The 20,563-nt window shown below is 42.5% G+C and overlaps 1 protein-coding gene across 2 annotated transcripts in view; it reads right to left on the bottom strand.

The window, feature by feature from the left end:
- Positions 1 to 3,894: 3,894 nt before the first annotated feature.
- VWA3B (von Willebrand factor A domain containing 3B) overlaps positions 3,895 to 20,563 on the bottom strand; it is a 236,408-nt gene continuing 219,739 nt past the window's right edge. Inside the window, exons 24-29 of one of the 2 annotated variants that reach the window (XM_032351983.1) lie at positions 19,535 to 19,659; positions 17,918 to 18,055; positions 15,689 to 15,789; positions 4,816 to 4,995; positions 4,384 to 4,619; positions 3,895 to 3,963 (exon numbers count right to left, since the gene is read on the bottom strand). In XM_032351983.1, coding sequence (XP_032207874.1) covers positions 4,595 to 4,619; positions 4,816 to 4,995; positions 15,689 to 15,789; positions 17,918 to 18,055; positions 19,535 to 19,659 — 569 coding nt within the window. In that variant the 3' untranslated portion in view covers positions 3,895 to 3,963; positions 4,384 to 4,594. The remainder of the gene's footprint in view (positions 3,964 to 4,383; positions 4,620 to 4,815; positions 4,996 to 15,688; positions 15,790 to 17,917; positions 18,056 to 19,534; positions 19,660 to 20,563) is intronic. The other variant, XM_032351982.1, reaches the window with a different exon arrangement.

Below are 20,563 nucleotides of genomic sequence, written 5' to 3'. Positions count from 1 at the left end.
TGCTATCTTTATAATACACTAAATTCCCCCCACCCCTGACACGTGTCTGCTTTGGATTTGATTTTATTTGGATTTTATCCTATTTCATCAGTCTGTCCTTTCTTGTGCTAGCACCACATAAGCATAAAGATGTTAGTGTTTTATAAACTAGCATGAGTGCCTCTCCTCCCAGCTTTTCTTTTACAGTATTTTCTAATTTCTCTTACATGTTTATTTTTACATATGAAGTTTACTATCAACTTTTTAAACTCCATAAAATATTTGCTGTTACTTTTATTGGGAGTGTGTTACTTTAATAAATGAACTCCAGAAGAACCAACATCTTCATGACATTAAGCCATCCTATCTAAAACCAAGAGATGTCTACATCTACTTTTGTGTCTTTCAGGAGTGTTTTAAGGTTTTCCTTACATTGTTTTTGCACATTTTTAAAGTTTATTTCAGGTATGGTTGATCAGTATTTGTGGATTCCATATTTGAGAATTCACCTACTCAAAATTTATTTGTAATTCCAAAATCAATAGTCAGTCTACATGTTGTAAACATGCATATGTTCAGAGTGGTGAAAAATGAGTCACCCAACTGCCTTGTTTCAGCTCTACTACTCTAAAGTAGTGTCTTTTTAATAGCATATTTTAATGCCTACTTTTCCACATTTTTGTGCTTACTGTTGGGTGATCTTGCTGTTTAAAATGGTCCCTAAGTGTAGTGTTGAAGTGCTATCTGGTATTCCTAAGTGCAAGAAAAAAATATGGGCGTTACACAATCTTCATTAAGGCATTAATTATAGTGCTTTCGACTGAGAGTTCTATGTTCACACATATTAAATAAGGTGTCCTTAAACAGACACACAAAAGGAGGTTATATACTGATCAGGTAGTGAAAATGATGTGATCAGAGGCCTTCAGGAACTTGACCTTGTATTTCACTAGGGGCAACAATTCAGTATTTGCTAAATTCAGTGTTACAGATGCCCTTACAGAACATAAGTACCATGAATAATGAGAATCAACTATATTTTATTTCCTTTTTTGCAATTGTAAATGAGGTTTCCTCTATCAATATATCTTCTAATTGATCATTATTGAGTATACAAATGCTACTGATTTCTGAATGTTAAATTTCTATTCTTCCATCTCACTGAGCTCTTACATTGTTTGAATTACTGCTATCACTGATTCTCTCCAGTTTTCAGGTATGTTCTTTTATCATGTGCAAATATAATTTTACTTCTATTTTTTCAACTTTATTCCCCCAATTAATTTTACTTTTCCCCCACTTTTGGGCAGTTTTTCCATCTATGTGGAACTGCTTCGAATTGGTAATAGACTAGGTCATTGATCCACAGACTCCTGGAGTTGAAAAGCACTCAGAGGTAATGTCCATCACTTGATGGCTTTTTTTGGGTATCACTGAAGTGGTCATCCAGTCGCTTGAACATCTGCTCCATTTCTTCTAGTAAGAGCATTTTTCTTGGGGCACCTGGGTGGCTTAGTGGGTTAAAGCATCTGCCTGGATTGTTTCTGTGTGTAGCTCTCTCCTTTCTAGCCCTCTATTCTGTAGAATCCAGCTGCCATGATCCCAGGGTCCTAGGGTCGAGCCCTGCATCAGGCTCTCTGCTCAGCAGGGAGCCTGTTTCCCCCTCCCTCTCTGCCTGTCTCTTTGCCTACTTGTGATCTCTGTCTGTCAAATAAATAAATAAAATATTAAAAAAAAAAAAGAGCATTTCTCTTTCAGAGAGTAACTTTGTACCCATTCCACATTTCTTGTATGGCTATCAAGCACTCCATCCTGGCCCCACTGCTGGCTTATGACCCAGGCCAAATATATGGGTGGGGGGCATAAAATCTGGATACATAACTATTATTATTTTTTGACAAACTGAACCCCATTTATTACTACTTCTGGCATATGCTAACAGTGTAGATTTATGCAGTGAAAATCAAACACACAAATCACCCGAGGCCATGAATACAGATGTATGTGCAGGGATGGAAATGCATTAATGCACCACTGCCATTACTCTATACAGCCAACTGTCTTTAAAAGAGATTTAAATAATAAAAAACAAAGCCTTATGTATACCAACGTAGTAACCATTTCTGGTATTCTTCATCATCTGTGCTATTTCTGAGTTAGTTTCACCACATTATGGATCTTATTTCCTTGCTTCTTTGTATGCCTGGTAATTTTTTATTGAATGCCAGACACTATAAACTTTACTTTATTGGGTGGTCGTTTTTTTAATCCCCACAAATATTCTTGAGCTTTGTTTTGGGACACAGGTTACTTGGAAACAGTTCAATTCTTTTAGGGCTTGCTTTGAAGCCTTATTATGTGTGACCAGAGAAGCATTTAGTCTTAGGCCAGTTTTGTTCTACAATTGAAGCAAACTTCTTCTGAGTACTCCACCTGAGACCTCTTGAATATAGATACTGGTTTTCTACCCTGACTGGAAGAAACAGATATTTCCAGCCCTGTGTGAGCTGTATGGATTGTTCCCTCTAACCTTTTTGAAAAGTTCTCCAGCCTTGATTAATTTCCTCACAGCCACACACTGATCAGTAGAGATGAAAGCTTAAGGGGGCTTATCTACATATATCTGGAGTTGTTTCTGTGTGTGGCTCTCTCCTTTCTAGCCCTCTATTCTGTAGAATCCAGCTGCCTTGATCTTCTCAGAATCCTAGTTTCATCTCCTCCATTCCCAGAAGGTACCAGGCTCCGCCTAAGTTCCTGCTCCCTTTGCTTCAGCATGGAAACTGACTCCGGGAAGTAAGCTGCGCACTCACAGGGCTTAGCTCACTTGTTTCTCAGAGATCACTGTACTTTATTGCCTATGTCCAGTGTTTTGGAAACTGTGGTTGCCTACATTCTATCTAGTGTTTTAACTGTCTCAAGCAGGGGTTTGGGAATGAAATCAGATTCCTCTTATTCCATACCAGCTGGAAGTAGAAAAACACTGTTCTTATTGTGATTTCCCCTAGCACACTGAACTGGGCATTATCGATAAAGTACAACACACTGTACATACCACTCAAGGTCACTGAGAATAGTATGCATTGTCATGTAATATCAACATGGTTTTCTTAGGTATATTTGTCCTGTAGTTCTTCACTCCCTGCCTCTCATTGCCTCTAAACCAAACAACAGTGATTGGTCCAAAAATAAAGTGGATATGAAGAAGAATAGAGAAGGTCAGTACCTTCCAAATGTCTGATAGTATCTCTCTGAAGCCTGGCATATTGTCAACACTCAATTGCTTGGAACGCAGGCAGACTTACATGAGGGCTTGCATGCATGCAGACATGAATGTGACTTGATGGTTTCTTCCCTACCCCACCAGTTCTCTACTGCACAGACCAAACCCAGATGAGTATTCGAAAGCTTTCCTGCCTATGAGAAACTTCTGGGCTCTGGGGGGGGGGGGGGCAACAAGCCTCCCCAAACACTCTCTCACACCTTATTCTGGATCATTTCCTCACTTTTCAATTACTTCCTTGCTATATTACTACTTTTACCCTGATGATATCTCTTTTTCTTTCATATTTTTAGAGATAGAGTTCTCTTTCAATTTCTTTGCCATAATCCTGGTGACACCCTAGATTTCACTTACATAAACACCATTTTTAGTTAGGTAGCAAGTTTGCTGATACTCTAAAATCTATCTTTCCCATTTGCAAAAAGCATCCAATATTTTTCTCATTAATAGTTTGTATTATTATATAGCCCTGGGGCTGTTACTGACTAAAGAGAGAGAATTTGAGAGAGCTATTTCATCTTTGAAATTAGTGAAGCTAATTTTACTAATTTATTAAGAATAAAAAGAAGTGAATACTTTCATATCATTGCTAAAATGTGTTCAAAGAAAACAGTAATAAATAAACAATACAATAGTTTTGAAATGTTTCCAACGTAAGAGTTTTTATTCTGGTTCTGCGCTCAATTAGAGGTACCTACAACAGACTACAAACAAAAATAATTAGGAAAGCCTCAATAAAATGGCCAGAAATCAATAATTTTTTCAGATCTCAGACAAGTTACTAGGTCTTAATTTAAGTCTTAACATTAAGTGATAAAATACCTAATTCAGATGAGATAATTTAAAACAAGACTGTAGGGTTGGATTATAACTACCTTAACTTCCGAAAAAAGGAGCTGAAAATCTATGACGATAATCTGCCAGATTAAATTTCTGGGCATGTAGAATTTATCAAAATATTGAGTATAATGTGGTAAGGGCGGGAAAATAATAGGATAAAGAATGGTTAGAAAAATCCAGAACAAATAAGCGCAAACAGACTGGAGATCCAGGTGGAGGATAACAGGCAAGTGTATCTGTTTTACAAACAGGGTAGGAATGGGTAGAATGAAGGGCGGCCTTACCTCAGTCGAGGGGCTAGTTCCACCATGATGAGTGGCTGAGGTCTGGGAAGCCCTGGAAGAATGCTGGCTCTCTTAAACATAGCTGCCACTAGACTGCTTTAAGGTTTCTCAGCAATGGTCCTCAACCCTTTGCTGCTGTGGGTGGTTCTAGGAGGGAAGGGCAGTACTGCTTGAGGTGGAAGTATCGCAGGATGGCATAGCTGGCTGACTCCTAGACCCCAGGCTGAGAACCTTCTCTGAGGAGGTGGAGGTCAGCATTATTTAAGGGTGTTAGAGTTTTTGCTGTACTGGGAACTAAACTGGCCTGGAAACTGGGGAGCAATCTCAAGGGCACTATTCTTGAGAGAAGTTTCAGGGTGTTCCGGAAATAGGCGATGTCGTCCCCCTCCCACCTTGGGCTTGGGGTATTTCTTGGGGTTGGACTCTTGGGACCTGATGCCATGAGAAGAGTCATCTGAATCCGAGGACACCATCTCCTGGAGAGGCAGCCTCTTGGCAGGTTTCTTTTTCTTCTTTCTAGGATTCTCCTGTCTTAGCTCTCGTAAATCCCCAGTGTCAATTTCTTTGAGTGGACATATTAAGAAAGTAGAGTTCTTCGTTTTCACATTCTCCCTACAGAGAGAGAGAGAGAGAGAGAGAGAGAGAGAGAGCGCAGTGTTACCCTGGTTGGCTGCTGTGTCTACAGAGATGTTCAAGCCAGCCCTGTGGTGTTTCTCAGCTCTTTGTCCTGTGGCCTTCTACCTACGGAATGGAGTTGCAGAAGTCCAATGGGCCCTGATGGTCTGGGCTGGGCTTTACTCCATGCAGTTCATTTCCACAGATCTTGATGTCTGGGAGCCTCATGTGGTATGGAGAACTAATGTCATTTGAACGCTGTTCTGACCGAGTCAGTGAGTGAAGCAATAATTCCTGACCAAGAAGTCCCTTGACATGCCTCAGAATTGACATGTGTCCACCCCAGGATGATAAGCTTGGTCACATCATAGTGCAGTTCATTCCTGACATACTGAACTGGAGATTTTACAGTAGAGACGTCCTCTACACTTAGTTTTCCCTAATTACCATACAGTGTACCATCAGAAAAAAGTCCCCCAAATAAAAAAATGACAGGATTTTTAATTTAATTGACATTGGATATGACTCGGAAGTCACAGAGCCAATTTAACCATTTAGAAAATTTATAAAATATAGTGTACATAATCAACTAATATTTGACAATGGTGTCAAGAATACTCAATGGGGAAATGACAATTTTTTCAATAAACTGGAAAAACTGGAAATCCACATGCTCCTATCTTACAACACTCACAAAAATTGACATGAAATGGACTTAGTAAGAACTGAAACCATGGGATGCATGGGTGGCTCAGTGGGTTAAGCCTCTGCCTTCAGCTCGGGTCATGATCTCAGGGTCCTGGGATCAAGTCTTGCATGGGGCTCTCTGCTCGGTTGAGAGCCTGCTTCCCCTCTCTTTGCTTGCCCGTCTCTCTGCCTACTTGTGATTTCTCTCTCTCTGTCAATAAGTAAATAAAAATCTTTAAAAATAAAAATTAAAAAAAAGAACTGAAACTATAATACTCCTAGAAGATAACACAGAGGAAAAACTCTTCTACACTGGTTTTGGCAATGATATTTTAGATACAACACCAAAAGTACAAGCAACAAAAGCAAAAACGAATGGGGCTATATCAAACTAAAAATCCTCTGCCTAGCGAAAGAAACAAACAACAAAACAAAAAGGCAACCTAAGAAATGAGAGAAAAGGGGCGCCTGGGTGGCTCAGTGGTTTAAGCCTCTGCCTTCAGCTCAGGTCATGATCTCAGAGTCCTGGGATCGAGCCCCGCATCGGGCTCTCTGTTCAGCGGGGAAGCCTGCTTTCCCCCTCTCTCTCTGCCTGTCTCTCTGCCTACTTGTGATCTCTTTCTATCAAATAAATAAATAAAAATCTTAAAAAAAAAAAAAAAAGAAATGAGAGAAAATATTTGCAAACAATGTATGAGATAATGGATTAATGGCCAAGCTATATATGGAACTCATACAACTTAATATCAATAATCCTGCAGAATTATCTCTTGCTAATTATGGAAAGAAAAAACAACCCAAGTAATCTGATTAAGTAATGGAAAAGGACCTGAAAATTAAAAAAAAAAAAGACATACAGATGGTCAAAAGGTATATGAAAACATGCTCAATAACACTAACCAACAGGGTAATGCAAATCAAAATCACAAAGAGGTATCACCTCACACTTGTTAGCATGGCTGTTGCCAAAATGATAACAAATGACAAGTATTGCTGAGGATGTGGAGAAAAGTGAGCTCTTACACACTGTTAACGGGAGTGTAAACTGGTACATTCACTATGTAAAACAGTACGGAAACTCCTAAAAAATTTAAAAATGGAGGGGGTGCCTGGGTGGCTCAATTGATTAGGCATTATACATATATAATTCATAAACAATGGATTATTATTATCTATAAAACAGGAAGGAAACCCTTCTATTTGTGACAAGGACAGACCTTGAGGGTATTATATTAAGTGAAATAGGTCAGAGAAAGACAAATACTGTGTGATCTCACTTATGTGTGTAATAGAAACAGAGAATAAAATGGTGGCCACGAGGGGCTACGGAGAGAGGGTGGGGGAAATGGGAAGATGTTGGTCAAAGGGTATTAAAAAAAAAAGAAAATGTATTGATCAGTTTATTTATCCAGAACTGTTTTTTTCAAAGAAGGGATCTCGGGAATCATGACTTCATTCCAGCCATGCCCTCATGGCACACCGTTTTGGGAACTTACGTTTTTCAGGGCCTTCGGGATGAGTTAAAAACACCAGCTGCCTGGTGTTAAACCTTATTTTGTTCCCATAATCAGTATCTACACCTTGATTACCCAGGCTTCACTCTAAATAACTTTTGACCATTGCTGTTTCAAATCCTTTTAGAAATTACAAAGAAAAAATTAAGAATGGGAGTTTTTTTTTTTTAAGATTTTATTTATTTATTTGTCAGAGAGAGTGAGCACAGGCAGACAGAGAGGCAGGCAGAAGCAGAGGGAGAAGCAGGCTCCCTGCTGAGCAAGGAGCCCGATGTGGGACTCGATCCCAGGACCCTGGGATCATGACCTGAGCCGAAGGCAGCTGCTTAACCAACTGAGCCACCCAGGCGTCCCAAGAATGGGAGATTTTTAGTTATTTCTAAAAAGAAAATTCTATCAATCTAATCCCTCTTCAAAGGATCAAGATTCACCATATGTGACACTTTTCAAGGACTGGCTCAAAGACTCAAGAGGTAATTGAGGGATTAAAAAATGGCCTGCAGGAGGATAGCTATTATCAAGGAAAAAAAAAAGCAAAACCAAAAAGATGTTGGCAAGGACACTGAGAAACTGGAACCCTTGTGGACTGTTGGTGGAAATATGAAATGGTAAAGTTCCTGTGTAGAACAGCATGGCAATTCCCCAAAATAGTAAAAATTGGATTACTGTACAATCTAGCAACTCCACTTCTGTGTATGTATCCACAAGAAGGAAAGTACGGATTCAAACAGATATGGACACTCATGTTCACTGTTTTTACTCATAATAGCCAAAAGACGGAAGTAACATGACTGTCTATCAACAGGTGAATGGATAAATAAACTGGGGTATTTACATACAATAAAATATTATTCAGCCTTAAAAAGGGAGGAAATGCTGGCACATACTAGGATATGGATATACCTTGAAGACATCATGCTAAGTGAAAGGTGTGAGTCACAAAGGACAAATACTGTATGATTCCACTTAAATGATATATAAAGACTAGTCAAAATCAGAGAGACAGAAAGTAAAATGGTGGTTTCCCAGAGCAAGGGGTACAGAGGGAATGAGGAGTGTATGTTCAATGGGTACAGAGTTTCAGTTTGGGATGATGACAAAATTTGGGGGCGTTTCATGTGATGGTTGCACAATAATGAAAATATACTTAATGCCACTGAACTGTATACTTAAAAATGGTTAAAATGATAAGTTTTATGATAAAAAAATAAAACACAATAAAAAACCCAAGCAACAGCAGTAACATTGGAAAAAGCATCCCAGGAGGCCATAAACAAAATTATCTTGAAATAGGAGGCCAGCACCTGTGTGGGTGTATAAGTTTGTAAGGTTGGGTTCTCAGAGACTCATCTTAAAATCACACAGCAAGGTTGCAACCAACTCTACTCTGGAAAACCTAAAATCTTACCTACCAGGGCACCTGGGTGGCTTAGCTGATTAAGCATCCAACTCTTCACTTTGGCTCCAGTCATGATCTCAGGGTCATCAGATCAAGACCCAATTTTGGCTCCATGCTCAGTGGGGAGTCTGCTTGAGATTCTCTCTCTCCCTCTCCCTTTGCCCCTCCCCCTGCTTACATACTCTCTCACTCAAATAAATAAATCTTTAAAAAATAAAAACAAAAAACAATATAAAAACCTACCTACCACATTACCATCAACTCTTCCTCACATTATTCCTCCCTCCTGAGCAGACTAAGTTGATACGTTCTATTTCCTTCTCAGAGATGTTCTTTATTTCCCATGTATCGGGACTGGTTACAGTCCAGTCTACCACCTATAACCTCAGGAAGAAGAGCAACAGGAAGGAGGAATGGAAAGTAGAGAGTAAGGCACCCAAGATGAAGGCTGAAGAGAGGTTGACCTGCCTACCTGAAGGATACCAGGAAGATGACTGTGGAAAGAACCCAGGAAGATGACTGTGGAAAGAACCCAGGAAGAAGTGCAGGAAAGCTTAAGAAGCAACATGTGTCTAGCCTTCAGTAGGGTACTAGTCACATAAATCATGTACCATCTGGATAATTACATTCTAAGTAGGCAATAATGAAATAAGAGATGTCCTGGTCATGCCAAAATGCAAGTAATATATTGTTAAGTGGGGAATAAGTCACAAACTATGTGTGTTACATTTTCCTACTGTTACTAAGGTTGTGAACACATAAAGATAGCTAGAAACCTTTCCATCAAACTGTTAATAGTTGCCTCAGGGAAAAGAATTCCAGTAGGATTGTCACTTACTCCCCATTAAAAACATTTTTTTAACTGTCTCAAATGATAAGCGGAAACAAAAATTTTTATTTTGAGGAAAAATAATCAACATAGCAGAGAAAACACTGTGCATACTTTCGGCATAAGAATAAAAATAGGCATGCTGTCATGATCAGGATAAAAAGCGGACTAGGGTTTTGATCAAGGAAAAGCCTTTACATCAAGTAAGCAGATGCTGTTCAGCTACCCCATTTTACTCTCCAGAATGACTGATGTCAACCAAGTTCAAGATATTTCACAAGGAAATGTCCCTTTGCAGGAGGGGGAAGAGGGTTAGTGTGAATCTGATGTGAGAGGTCTTATGCAATGCCCCCCTACCATGCACCCTCATTCAGCTTGGCCCAAACCCACTCTGAGGAAAGGGGAAGGTGGCCATGTTCCTGACTCTAGCCAGGACGTTACGCATCAGGACACTTGGACAGGCCAAAAGAAATGGTTTTCTTTTGTCTTATGCCAAAACCAAGAAAAGTTCAGTGTCCTATTAATAATTTTAGGCTACAGGTTTAAATAGTGCGATAAACAGGTCAAAATGACATATGTGTATGTCAGAGAGTAGGGGTAAGATGAGGGAAGCCAGGCACTGTGCCTTCACTGGTTCTTCAGACGCTGCCGGCTCCACTCTGGGGAAGAAAGTGCTGAGCACCGACTCCACACTTTCCTTGGGTCAAAACCTACCTCATTTGCCTGATTAGTATCAGCTTATCAGCTTACTCTGTTCGCGGGGTTCTCTGCGGCCTCAGCTCTTTTCTGTGCTAAGTGTCTATCAGAAAGCTGGTTTTAGGACAGAAAAACCTGCTGTTTGAGAAAGACCACAAGGCCCCTGAGTTTTAACAATGGAAGGAGGAGAAAATGGAGAGACTGATACAAAAAGCTACTGCCATCCGAATTGTTACCACAGGCCCTCAGGGCTAACAAATCTTTATGACTCTCAACGCTCTCTTATTCCCATACTGGGGCTCCAAAACACGTTTTCCTGAAAATAGGCAATGGCATTTGTCCCTTCAGAAACTATGGGACACTCACAGGCAGGGTTTGCTGCTGATCTGCTTATTTTTCAGGACTTTGCTCCAGCCTAGGAAATGGGGCTCCTAATCTGACCAGAAAGGGACGAGAGAGCTAATGACATACTAAGGCTTAACAATTTCAGATGCATAGCTCCTTCTAAGGGAAAAATAGTCAGTGGTGACTGGGCAAGATTCTAGGAAGTGATTCATCTCATGTAATGTCAGAACCAGCGTGGGATCTTGAGGTTTCAATCAACCACTTAATATTCCTACTGTCGGGAAGATGATGTGAGACCACACTACATGGAGGACAGTGAGGAATGTTAAGCAACACAGAATTATGACTTCCTTTGGGACATATTCCTAAATCCAAGTGGCTTGCTGGAAAATGATTCAACTGTTCAGAGAGAGACAATGAGAGGCTAATATTCAGGAATTGGATAAAACGCATGGTCTCCCCTCCCAGAGACTCATACACAGCCATGTTCCCAAGGCCACACAGTTGCAAACACACATCAAGAGAACACTCTCTGCCTTCAGGATCTCAGTGCCCAGCAATCTCCTTCAGATGCCCCATGATTTTTTTGGAGCAGAGAAAAAGATTAGTTCTATCTGGCTTTCCTGCTCACATTTAGAATGTTGTTATTTTTTAAAAGAACTCCAACTCCCTCAAAGTGACTCTTCTTAAGGAGGACACTCAGAAGTAATGTGCCCAAACCTTGTTCTGTCATGAGTGGAGGATGGATCCCAGCGATGGCTGGGGTGGGGCGGGGGGAGTGGAATATCCAGCCAGTTACATGGTGCCAAGTTCATGGATTGAGCTGTGGCCTGTTAGAAGCACCCTGTCTGAGGAGTACCTAGTCCTCAGCCTGGACTCAACCAACCTCTCAGTGCATAACGGGAGTAAAGCCTGGTAGAGCGCTTCCCTTCACTGGAGAAAACCAGAAGCCAGAGCATCAAACCTACCAGGAATGCTTCCCCTGCAACAGCCCCAGAAGAGGCCACAGCCTTCTGACAGGAACAGAATTCCAGGGGAGGAGTCAGGGAACAACTCTGCTGGGAATTCTCTGCCAGGCAAAGAGGGAGGATGCTAAGTGGGTGGGTGGGGGGGAATTCCTCCTGGTCCACTTGCACTTTGGAATTAGGAGAAATTACATGCATATTCTCTAAACGGAGACAGTTACAGTCAGGTTGGGGAATATTTCCACTCAGAACAGATATCTCTATGCTATGAAGTGTACAAAAAAGCTCAGGGACATCACTGAAGGTAGGTAAGGCATGAGTAATCTTGTCCCTCCATCAGACACATTCTCAGAAGGCCACCTCCCTCAGCTGTGCTGCCAGGAAATGCACTCATCACATGGCAGAGGAAAGAGAAAATCAAACCAGTGAGAGCCTCCCTTGAGTTCACATTGTAAATACTGTGATTCTAAAATTCTCCCCTTTAAAACTAGTTATTTGGAATTTAACAATATGGGTAACATATTAGATGATGGAGGACAAAAGTCCTCAAGAATCATTTAGGTGTCAAATTTTAAGCTGAAAATAAAACTAGGCATCGGCTTTGGCCATATTCAATCACTTTTTGAACCCTTTACCCTCTAAATACTTCCCTTCCTGTCTTTAACCATGTGTTGCCCTCAGTTAGGAACCAGAAGAGGGGCCTGGAGGATATAGCCTGCCACGCACCACTGAAGTCTTCAAGGAAGGAGAAAAAGTGGAGGTGCAGAATATGGAGAGCTGAATGTCTGGCATCCCAGTTCATGCGTGAGGCCGTGTATCCGTCTGACCAACCCCACGTGGATGGTTATAGTGGATTCAATATTTTAAAGTTAAATTAAGTCAAATGCTGTTCTGTTGGGGTTGCAAGCCATAGCACATTTAAGTAGCCCCTGAAGAAAGCACTGGGATTTTTTTTAATCGTCTCATTTGGTATAATGATGCGAAGGCTTACTAAAGACAAACCAAAGGGAGGTGGTACCTTCAGAAACCTAGTGAGGAAGCCCTCCTGATGAGAAGCACCTACCAGAAGGAAATCCCAGTGGAGATACAAAACAAGACTTGTACCTTCAGTCTGTGTGCTCACACCTGCCAGCTCTGATTATAGAAACAGAGACAGATTAAATTCTGAACTTAGCAGGTTGGATGTGACCTCTGCTTAAGAGAATTAAAGGCAGTCCTGGCTAGCAGAGAGGCAGCTAGGGCAAAACAACAGTGGAAGTTACCATGGGGAGACTAGAGAGTCAAGGAACACGTCCACTGTGTAATGCCTGAGAAGCTAAGAGCTAAGCAGCTAAGAGATTTAAAAAAGGCCTGGGGCAGGACTAAGATAGAAAATAATTACAGGCTTTTCAAAACACAGAAAGAATTGAATTTTTATTCTAAAATAGGATTGATAATGTTGGATTTAGTGAAAATGGCCAATACCTAGACTTTCATCTATTCACATTCCTTTAAAATGTACTGTAATTTGGATATCATTTTGAGTAGGCTTTTGAGATTAACAAAAAATGTGCTATAAATTTTAAATGAACATTACACTCATCTAGAAGAGAATGAAAGATGGGATTGTATATTTTCGATCATAATACCTAAGGAAAGATTCTCTGTGAAACCATGCACTTCTTAAGGAACAATGCTGGGCCTCCACGAGTATTTATGTGTTCACTGGCTCATTCTTCGAACAGTCATTGGGCACATCCTATGAGCTGGGCCTTGACAATGATTTAGAAGTGGACAGAACCTGGCACCTGCTTTCAAGGACACGTGCCTAACGGCAGTAAGAAACTAAAAAAGTACATGGCCCTACACAAGGGAATATTTCTGTAATGAAAACCTCTACAGGAGGCAGTGAGATCACCTCGGTGCACATAATGGCTGGAGTCTTGGAACATGACATAGTGATGGTGACGCTTGAGCTCAATGTTAGTGTTCCCTGGTTGCCAAGGGCAAAGGATAACATTCAAGGGAGATAAATACAGCACAGAGCCTTGAAAAAGTATGGCATGAGGAAAAGCTACAAGCAGTTTAGTATGGTTATGAGAGGTTGGTTGGGGGATGGCTAGCAGGGCACGCCTGGGTCAGACCCACAAGAGGCTAACTAGAATAAGAAGGGGCAAGGGAGGGCGATCGAAGGGTTTTTTAAGTAGAGAAGGGGTTGGAGCAGATTTGCATGTGAGAAAGATTCCTCTGCTCAGCCCCTCTGTCTGGAAGAGGGCTGGGACTGTTGGCAGGAGATGCCTGACCAAAGGGAGCAAGGTCCAGCAGAGCTCAGAAATATTTGCATGTTAGGATCACTATAGCTTGGAAGACCCATGGGGTGTGGTGGGTAAAAGGCAAGAAGAAACCAAAGATAATGACCAAGTTTCTGCATGGACAACTCTGTGACTGGCGAGGGGCAGAGAGAACTGAGTCAGGGAGGGCAGAGATGGGAGTAGGTCTGTGGGGAGCTATAATTTTAGTATTAGATGTGCTAAATTTGAGATTCTGTACACTCAGGTGGATGGCAGAAAATAACAGGATTCCCACCATGGACTGAGCATCTGCTTTCCCCCAAACACACAATGACCATCTCCAATCCTTACACCACCCTAATCTCACTGAGAGCAAACAAGCTCCTAGATGATAAACTACCTGCCCAAGGGTACAAACTAAGTGAGGGTGGGCTGGGATAGGAAATCAGGGCTTAGCTTCCAAGGCTCTTTCCACCATAGACCAGCCAAGTCTGCACATTACAAACCGGGGGGGAGCTTTTATTAGCAAAGTTCATCCTAGGTCCCACTCTGAGACACTACAATTCTGATGCCAGAGTACAGGAATGGCCTGTAGTAGAGAGGGAGGTATGAGGTCCTTAGTGTAAATAGATTCAAAGAAGTTAGGGATATGGTTGAAATCAGGCAGGAGGAAATCCAGAGGGAGGAGGAGCCATGACAGGTCTCAAGGAAAGGAGGAGGGGTGGCTGAGATAGTCAAACAGACCTCAGACGGTGTGAGCGTGTGAGAGGTCCCTAGTGGACCCTGTGGGAACAGCTTCACCCATGGGTAAGGTGCGAAGTCAATACCCTAGGCTCCTCAGGGAGGGAAGAGAAGTCAAGAAAGGGAAGACAACCGTCTATGAGACTGCCCACATACAGTGTGGCTGTGAAGGGAGGGAGGATGCCAGATCACACCGCTGAACCAAGGGAGCTCTATGGATTTAGGACTGGGGTGGGTGTGTGCATGTGTGGGGGGGTAAATTTGGGTTTTCACTGGGCAAAGAAATCGGGAGAGGAGCTAGGGAGATAGGAGAGAATCCAGTGTAACTGATGGAGCAAGAACTGGGTAGTGGGGACAGGCTCTGGAGCCTGGTGAGCCCGTCAGCCTTGGATGAGAGAAAGTACCTTGATATCAGGGGTAAGGAGGTTTCCACAAGACTATAGTCAGGGAAAAGAAGTGGAGGAGAGAATGTCTGATGGTTTCTATTTATGAAGTGCAAGGTGCCATCAGGTGAATGAAGGTTGGCACTCAAGACAACCTACAAACTCCAAGTGAAGTTGGAGGGTATTTCTAGGAAACCTTTTCCTAACCCTTGCTGAAAATCAACCTTCACTCCCAGGTCATAGCTCTGACTCTAGCTGTGATGTCCCTCATCAGTCCCATGGACTTCAGATTTTGCCTACTTTCTAGGCCTCAGCTTCTTCTGACTTTACTTTAATCCACCATTCCAGCTTTTAGCAATCTTACTTCCTCAGATGGAAATGTATTCAACCCACTGTAGCCCATAGAAACCGCCACCCGTGCACCCCTTCATGCTCACCTGGGCACAGGCAAGCCAGGGCCAACACCTCATTCTCATTCCCCAGCAAGGGAAGAAGCAGATGGTTGATTGGTCCCAACCACAACTTAATCTAACTTTTGCTTTATGGCAAGACTTTATTAGAAATCCCTGAACTCTTACTAATAAAAGGGGAATAATTCCTTCAAGTTCATGACAGGACTGAATGTTTTTCTGAAGAGTCAGTAAAACAGTGTTGCATTTGAGATTCGAACCAGACAGACAAATAACCAGCAAGTAAGTGGTGTGATGTGGAAGGAATAATAACCATAGAACTACCTTTTAAGCAGGAGGCCCTCCACTTCTGCTTTTCTCCCCAATTATTTTTCATGAATCCCAACTCAGAAACAGATTAACAGTGCAAAGATATAAAGTTCAGGGAGTATGAAAACTTGGGTCTACTTACACTTTTGGATCCTCCTGAATTGGGGGTGATTTTATATGAGAGCAAGAGAGAGCATACTTGTTTTGGCTGATCTTAATAAGTGCACTCCGAGGGCAAAATTCCTGTAATAATACCAAAAGGTATTCATGCAACTTAAATCAGAAATGCCCACAATTTAGATGTTAACTTTATTTCAGCTCAATCCACTACAATAGCTGCTAGCCATTATCTTATTCAGGATAACACTTTAGACGGCAGTCAAATGGCAGAGGCTGGTTGGATAATTACACACTGAGTAAAAGTCATCGATGAGTCCTCCTGGTCATTTCTCCATATCCTGGATCACGTGCAAGGCCATCCACATAAGATGCAGGTGCCCAGGCACATGTACACGCACACCTACACATCCCTCCACAGAACCTCCCTCCTAGCTACCTTTACTTCAGCCTTGGCCATCTCTTTCCTAGACTTAGAAACTTTAGCCACCACCCCTTGCCAAATATGTCACCTTCAGCACTGTGAATCTCTACTAGAACTGTCTTCAGTGTCTCCCCACTGACCACCCAGCTCTTGTCTCCAGAGCCTAATTGCCCTGTGGGTAAATTCCAGGTCCCCCCTGGGCTTTAAGACTCTTTCTTAGGGATCCTAGGACAACTGCTTCATCTCTCCCCACACCCTGGGGTGTGCCTAGGGACATCTCTTCAAATGCCCCTTGATTTGCTTTCTCCTCTCTTGCCTAGTAGATATCCCGGACTGGTGCCTTATGTCAGAAAATCTTCCCACCCACTGTCCTCTAGACTGCTTTTTACTGTCATCCAAATAGCTTCTCTTAAGGTTTTGTTTTGTTCCCCCCCACCCCCACGTTGATGAGAACATACCCATTTCTCCTTATTCTGTCAGATTGGAAACTACTTCTTGGACCACTGGCTCTGATGGGATTTATTCTTTTCCTTTAATTCTAAAATTCATTTACCATGACCCCTCTCCTGACGGATATACTTCATGCTATAATCAAGGACTGACTGGACATTTTTACTCTGTATACTAGGCAGTATACAGAGATACAGAGTATACACAGAGATTAGGAGTGTAGGCTATGGAGCCAGACTGGCTGGGTTCAAATGCCCTTTGTCCCACTTACGCTGTGAGAGACTTAACCCTTCTGCTTCAGTTTCTTTATCTGAAAACAGGAATAATAACAGTACCTGCTCACAGGGTTTTGAGCATTCAATTGTTCTTTACATATAAAGTCCTGAGATTAGTACCTGTGGCACAGAATAAGTACTTAAGAAAATTAGCCACTAGTATTTTACTTCTTGCTCTTTGCTTGCTAGTCTATTTTCTAGGCATATTAAATAGTCCATCAAGACAATGTCATTTCCATTAGAAAGGTCATTCAATTAAGTAATTTAAAAAGCAATTTTGAGAACCTTCTCTTCATCAGAGGCCTGTGCTAGGGCTACAAAGATGAATAGGCCACAGTTCCTGCCTTTAGGGAACTGGGCATTGGTGAGGAAGCCAGTGTGGGAAGGGGAAAGTAGAGTGTGCAGAGGAAACCTTAGGGCCTCAGCAAGACATGACAGTGGGCAGAGTCTTCCCTGTGACAGGAGTTTCTGTGGAAAGAAGTTGGGAGGGTAGTCCAGGAAGACGGAAAGACTAGGGGCTTAAAGAAGCCCACTGTATTCAGGAAGCAGTGAGCCTTCCAGGGAGCTGGGGCCATGCTGGGTCCAGGTTGGGCTTTTCCTTGAGGGTAATGAGAAGTGCAGGCACGTGCCCATGTGTGTGTTGCGGGGCGGGGGGGACATCAGGCAGACAAGTGACATCGGCAGATCTGTAAACTGATAAAGAGGCTTTCTAAAGCATTTAGGGAAATTCATAGGGAGGCCGGGAAGGGAACAGAGCAGGCTGAGAAGCAGCAGGCAAGGACCGGAGAGAGCACGGGGCTGTGAGAAGCTGGGGAGGATAGTAAAGAACTGGAGTGAGCCTCCCCAGTGGTCAAACGTGGGAGGAGAGCCAAAAAGGCCATTCAATGAAGGAGTTAGGAGGCCATGGCAGCCTCAGTGAGGGGGTAGATTTTGTGTTGCAGAGTGGGCAGAATCCAAACCACAAGGAGTGGGAACAGGTGCGGCAAGGCAGGTCATTCCTTCAGAACCTATGATGATGTTAGCAAAGAGCAAGGCACTGCCCCGAAGTCCGGAAGCCAATTTCCACCTAGTGAGAAAGCCCTTTCCTCAAGGAAAGTCTACTTACTCTCCGGTTGTTGCACTTCAAAACTGTGTAGAATTTATCATCGGCCACATCCTGATTTGGAAGTGCTATGACAATGGCAGGGACATAGAAGTCAAATCCGTTGGGTATCACAATTTTGGCAAAGACATAATCTCCAACCTGTAGAAGAGAACATACATCATAGAAAATATTTTGCTTATAGATCTTATAAGCAATGTCAACATAAGCCTGTTTAAAAACACTCCAAGGTAATTAGCAAGAACTAATGCTATATTTCAAATACACATTTTTTCTAGGCTAGGAAAGAGTCAATAGTTTCAAAATTCCCCAGGTTCACTGGGCCACACCTGGAACTCTGCAATCGATTTAGGGGAGCCCCAGTTTTCCCAGGAATTCTTTCTTCACTTGACAAGGATCCCGGGGTTGGGGGTAGCCAGCAGGCTGGCAAGAGGTCTGGAAAACATAGCCTATAAAAATTGGTTGAACGAACCTATTTCACATAAAGACCAGGAAGAGAGAGGAAGAGTGTCCTCATAGATCTGAAGGGCTGTCACCCAGACAATGGAAAGCAGCAGGTTTGCTTAATGTTCCAAAGCACACACTTGAAATCCACAGGCAAAAGTTACAAAGAGACAAGTTCTAGCAGGAAGAAAATCTTGTGAAGGGGCATACAGATATTGCTGGGCACATGTCAGATGGACAAGACCAACAGTTAGGGGAAAAGTGGACCGATGGGGGCTCTGGGTCTGGCCAGGGAGGTGCTGACAGACAACCTCGTGGAATTCTCTGAGTGTTCATTGGGTGCTTTTCCTCCTGGCTCTCGCTGTCTAAGAAACACCAATGCTGGACCTCTGGGAGGCTCGCTTTTGGTTTTGTTTTTTTCCTCCTTTCTTTCTTTCTTTAGATATTTATTTATTTATTTATTTGACAGAGACAGAGACACAGAGAGAGAGAGAGAGGACACGAGCAGGGGGAGCGGGAGAGGGAAAGGAGACTTCCTGCGGGGCCCGATGTGGGCTCAATCCCAGGACCCTGAGATCATGACCTCAGCTGAAGGCAGATGCTTCACCAACTGAGCCACCCAGGCACCCTTTCTGTCTCCCCTTTGGCCTGGGGGCTGGGAATGATGGGCCCCCATGCGGCCCAGTTTATATGGATTTATATGCAGATGAGAACACAGCAGGCCAGCTCACCCATGGAATGCATGTTCAGGTGTAACTGCATTGTGGCATCAAGGTCTGGCAGGAACTAACTACAACATGAAAGAAAGCTCCACCTCTGCCCTTGTCATTTACATGGGTTTTAATACAATCTTGCACAGTTTAAGTTTCCAGGGTGTTAGCAGTTACAGAAGCTCTCTTCCCTGACCATCACTGTCTGTAAAGCGACAAGGGCCACAGGGGCTAATACAAGGAAGTCTATGCAGTCAGGCGCCCCCGGAACAAGGTGTTAGCAGATCAAGGTGGAGCAAAAAAGTTGCCGGGCAACGGGTCACTGCTTTTCCTGGACAAACACAAGCTCCCTGGAGGACCTCAACTAGGTGTTCAACAAAGGCCCACCAGTGGCCTCGCCATCCTGTTATCTGCAACCGTGGGGATGGTGGAAAGGGTCCCCAGAAAAGATGGCTGTAGCAGGTACCTGGAGCAGTGGGCAAGGCATGGCGCCCCCGATAGGTGTGATGAACGAGGTGGGCACAACCTTGGTGTCTCCGTACCTGAAATCCACCAGTGCATGGGTGGGGCTCACACACTTCTTCACAACCCCTGAAAGGAATCAAATTTAAAATATAATATGAAGACAAATAATGCCTATTCTCTTATGCCATCTTGTTGGCTAATTTATAACACTTGGCCTGTTTAAATCAGCATGCCCCTTTGATGTCTCCAGGAGGTAACAGTGGATACTGTACGTTGCATACTGGGGTTGACCGACTCAAAGTGGTGAAGTGCACAGCCCTGGTCTAGACACCGCTGAGCTCGGAAGTCCAGAGAATGTGCAGAAGCTTGTCTGTCCATAATCAGCAGCAGCCATCCTGATAAGAACATCATTCCTAGAAACAAATATCCTCTTCCTGGATACTTCGTACCATCTAATTTCCTTATTTACTTACATTAGGCATATTTCCTTCTATACTCCTCACATATAGAAAATCAGACTGTTAAATTGTGAAAGTAAAAGAAAATAGGAACTCCCATCATCAACTTTTCATCTAATATCAGATAAATGACAAGCTAACTAGGCTGAACACTTCCCCTGGCTTCCCTAAAATGCACTACCAAAAAAGGAACAAAGGAAAAAGATGCAAAAAGTTTCCTTGTCAAAAATTGATAACTATTAAAAAAAAAAAAGTTTCCCTGTCTTTTAGCTATACTCAAAGGGATGATTATAATAGAAAACAAAAACAAAAACAAAAACACCTGTTTTAAGGTGTACATGTTTTGTCACTTATCCTAGTTGAGATATATTTTCCCATCATTAAGGGATATTAAGGGAAGTTTTTTTTTCTTTTTTAATATATATTTTTTAATTTTTTATTTTTTATAAACATATATTTTTATCCCCAGGGGTACAGGTCTGTGAATCACCATTAAGGGAAGTTTTGATAGGGACACTTCCCCAGGCAAGTAAAGCTGCAGTGAGACTCCTACTCCAAGAGAAAAAAATGTA

The sequence above is a fragment of the Mustela erminea genome, chromosome 7, assembly GCF_009829155.1.
Source record: "Mustela erminea isolate mMusErm1 chromosome 7, mMusErm1.Pri, whole genome shotgun sequence".
Lineage (NCBI taxonomy): Eukaryota > Metazoa > Chordata > Mammalia > Carnivora > Mustelidae > Mustela > Mustela erminea.
Note: the sequence above shows the minus strand (reverse complement) of the source record. Positions and strands in the feature narration are given on the sequence as shown.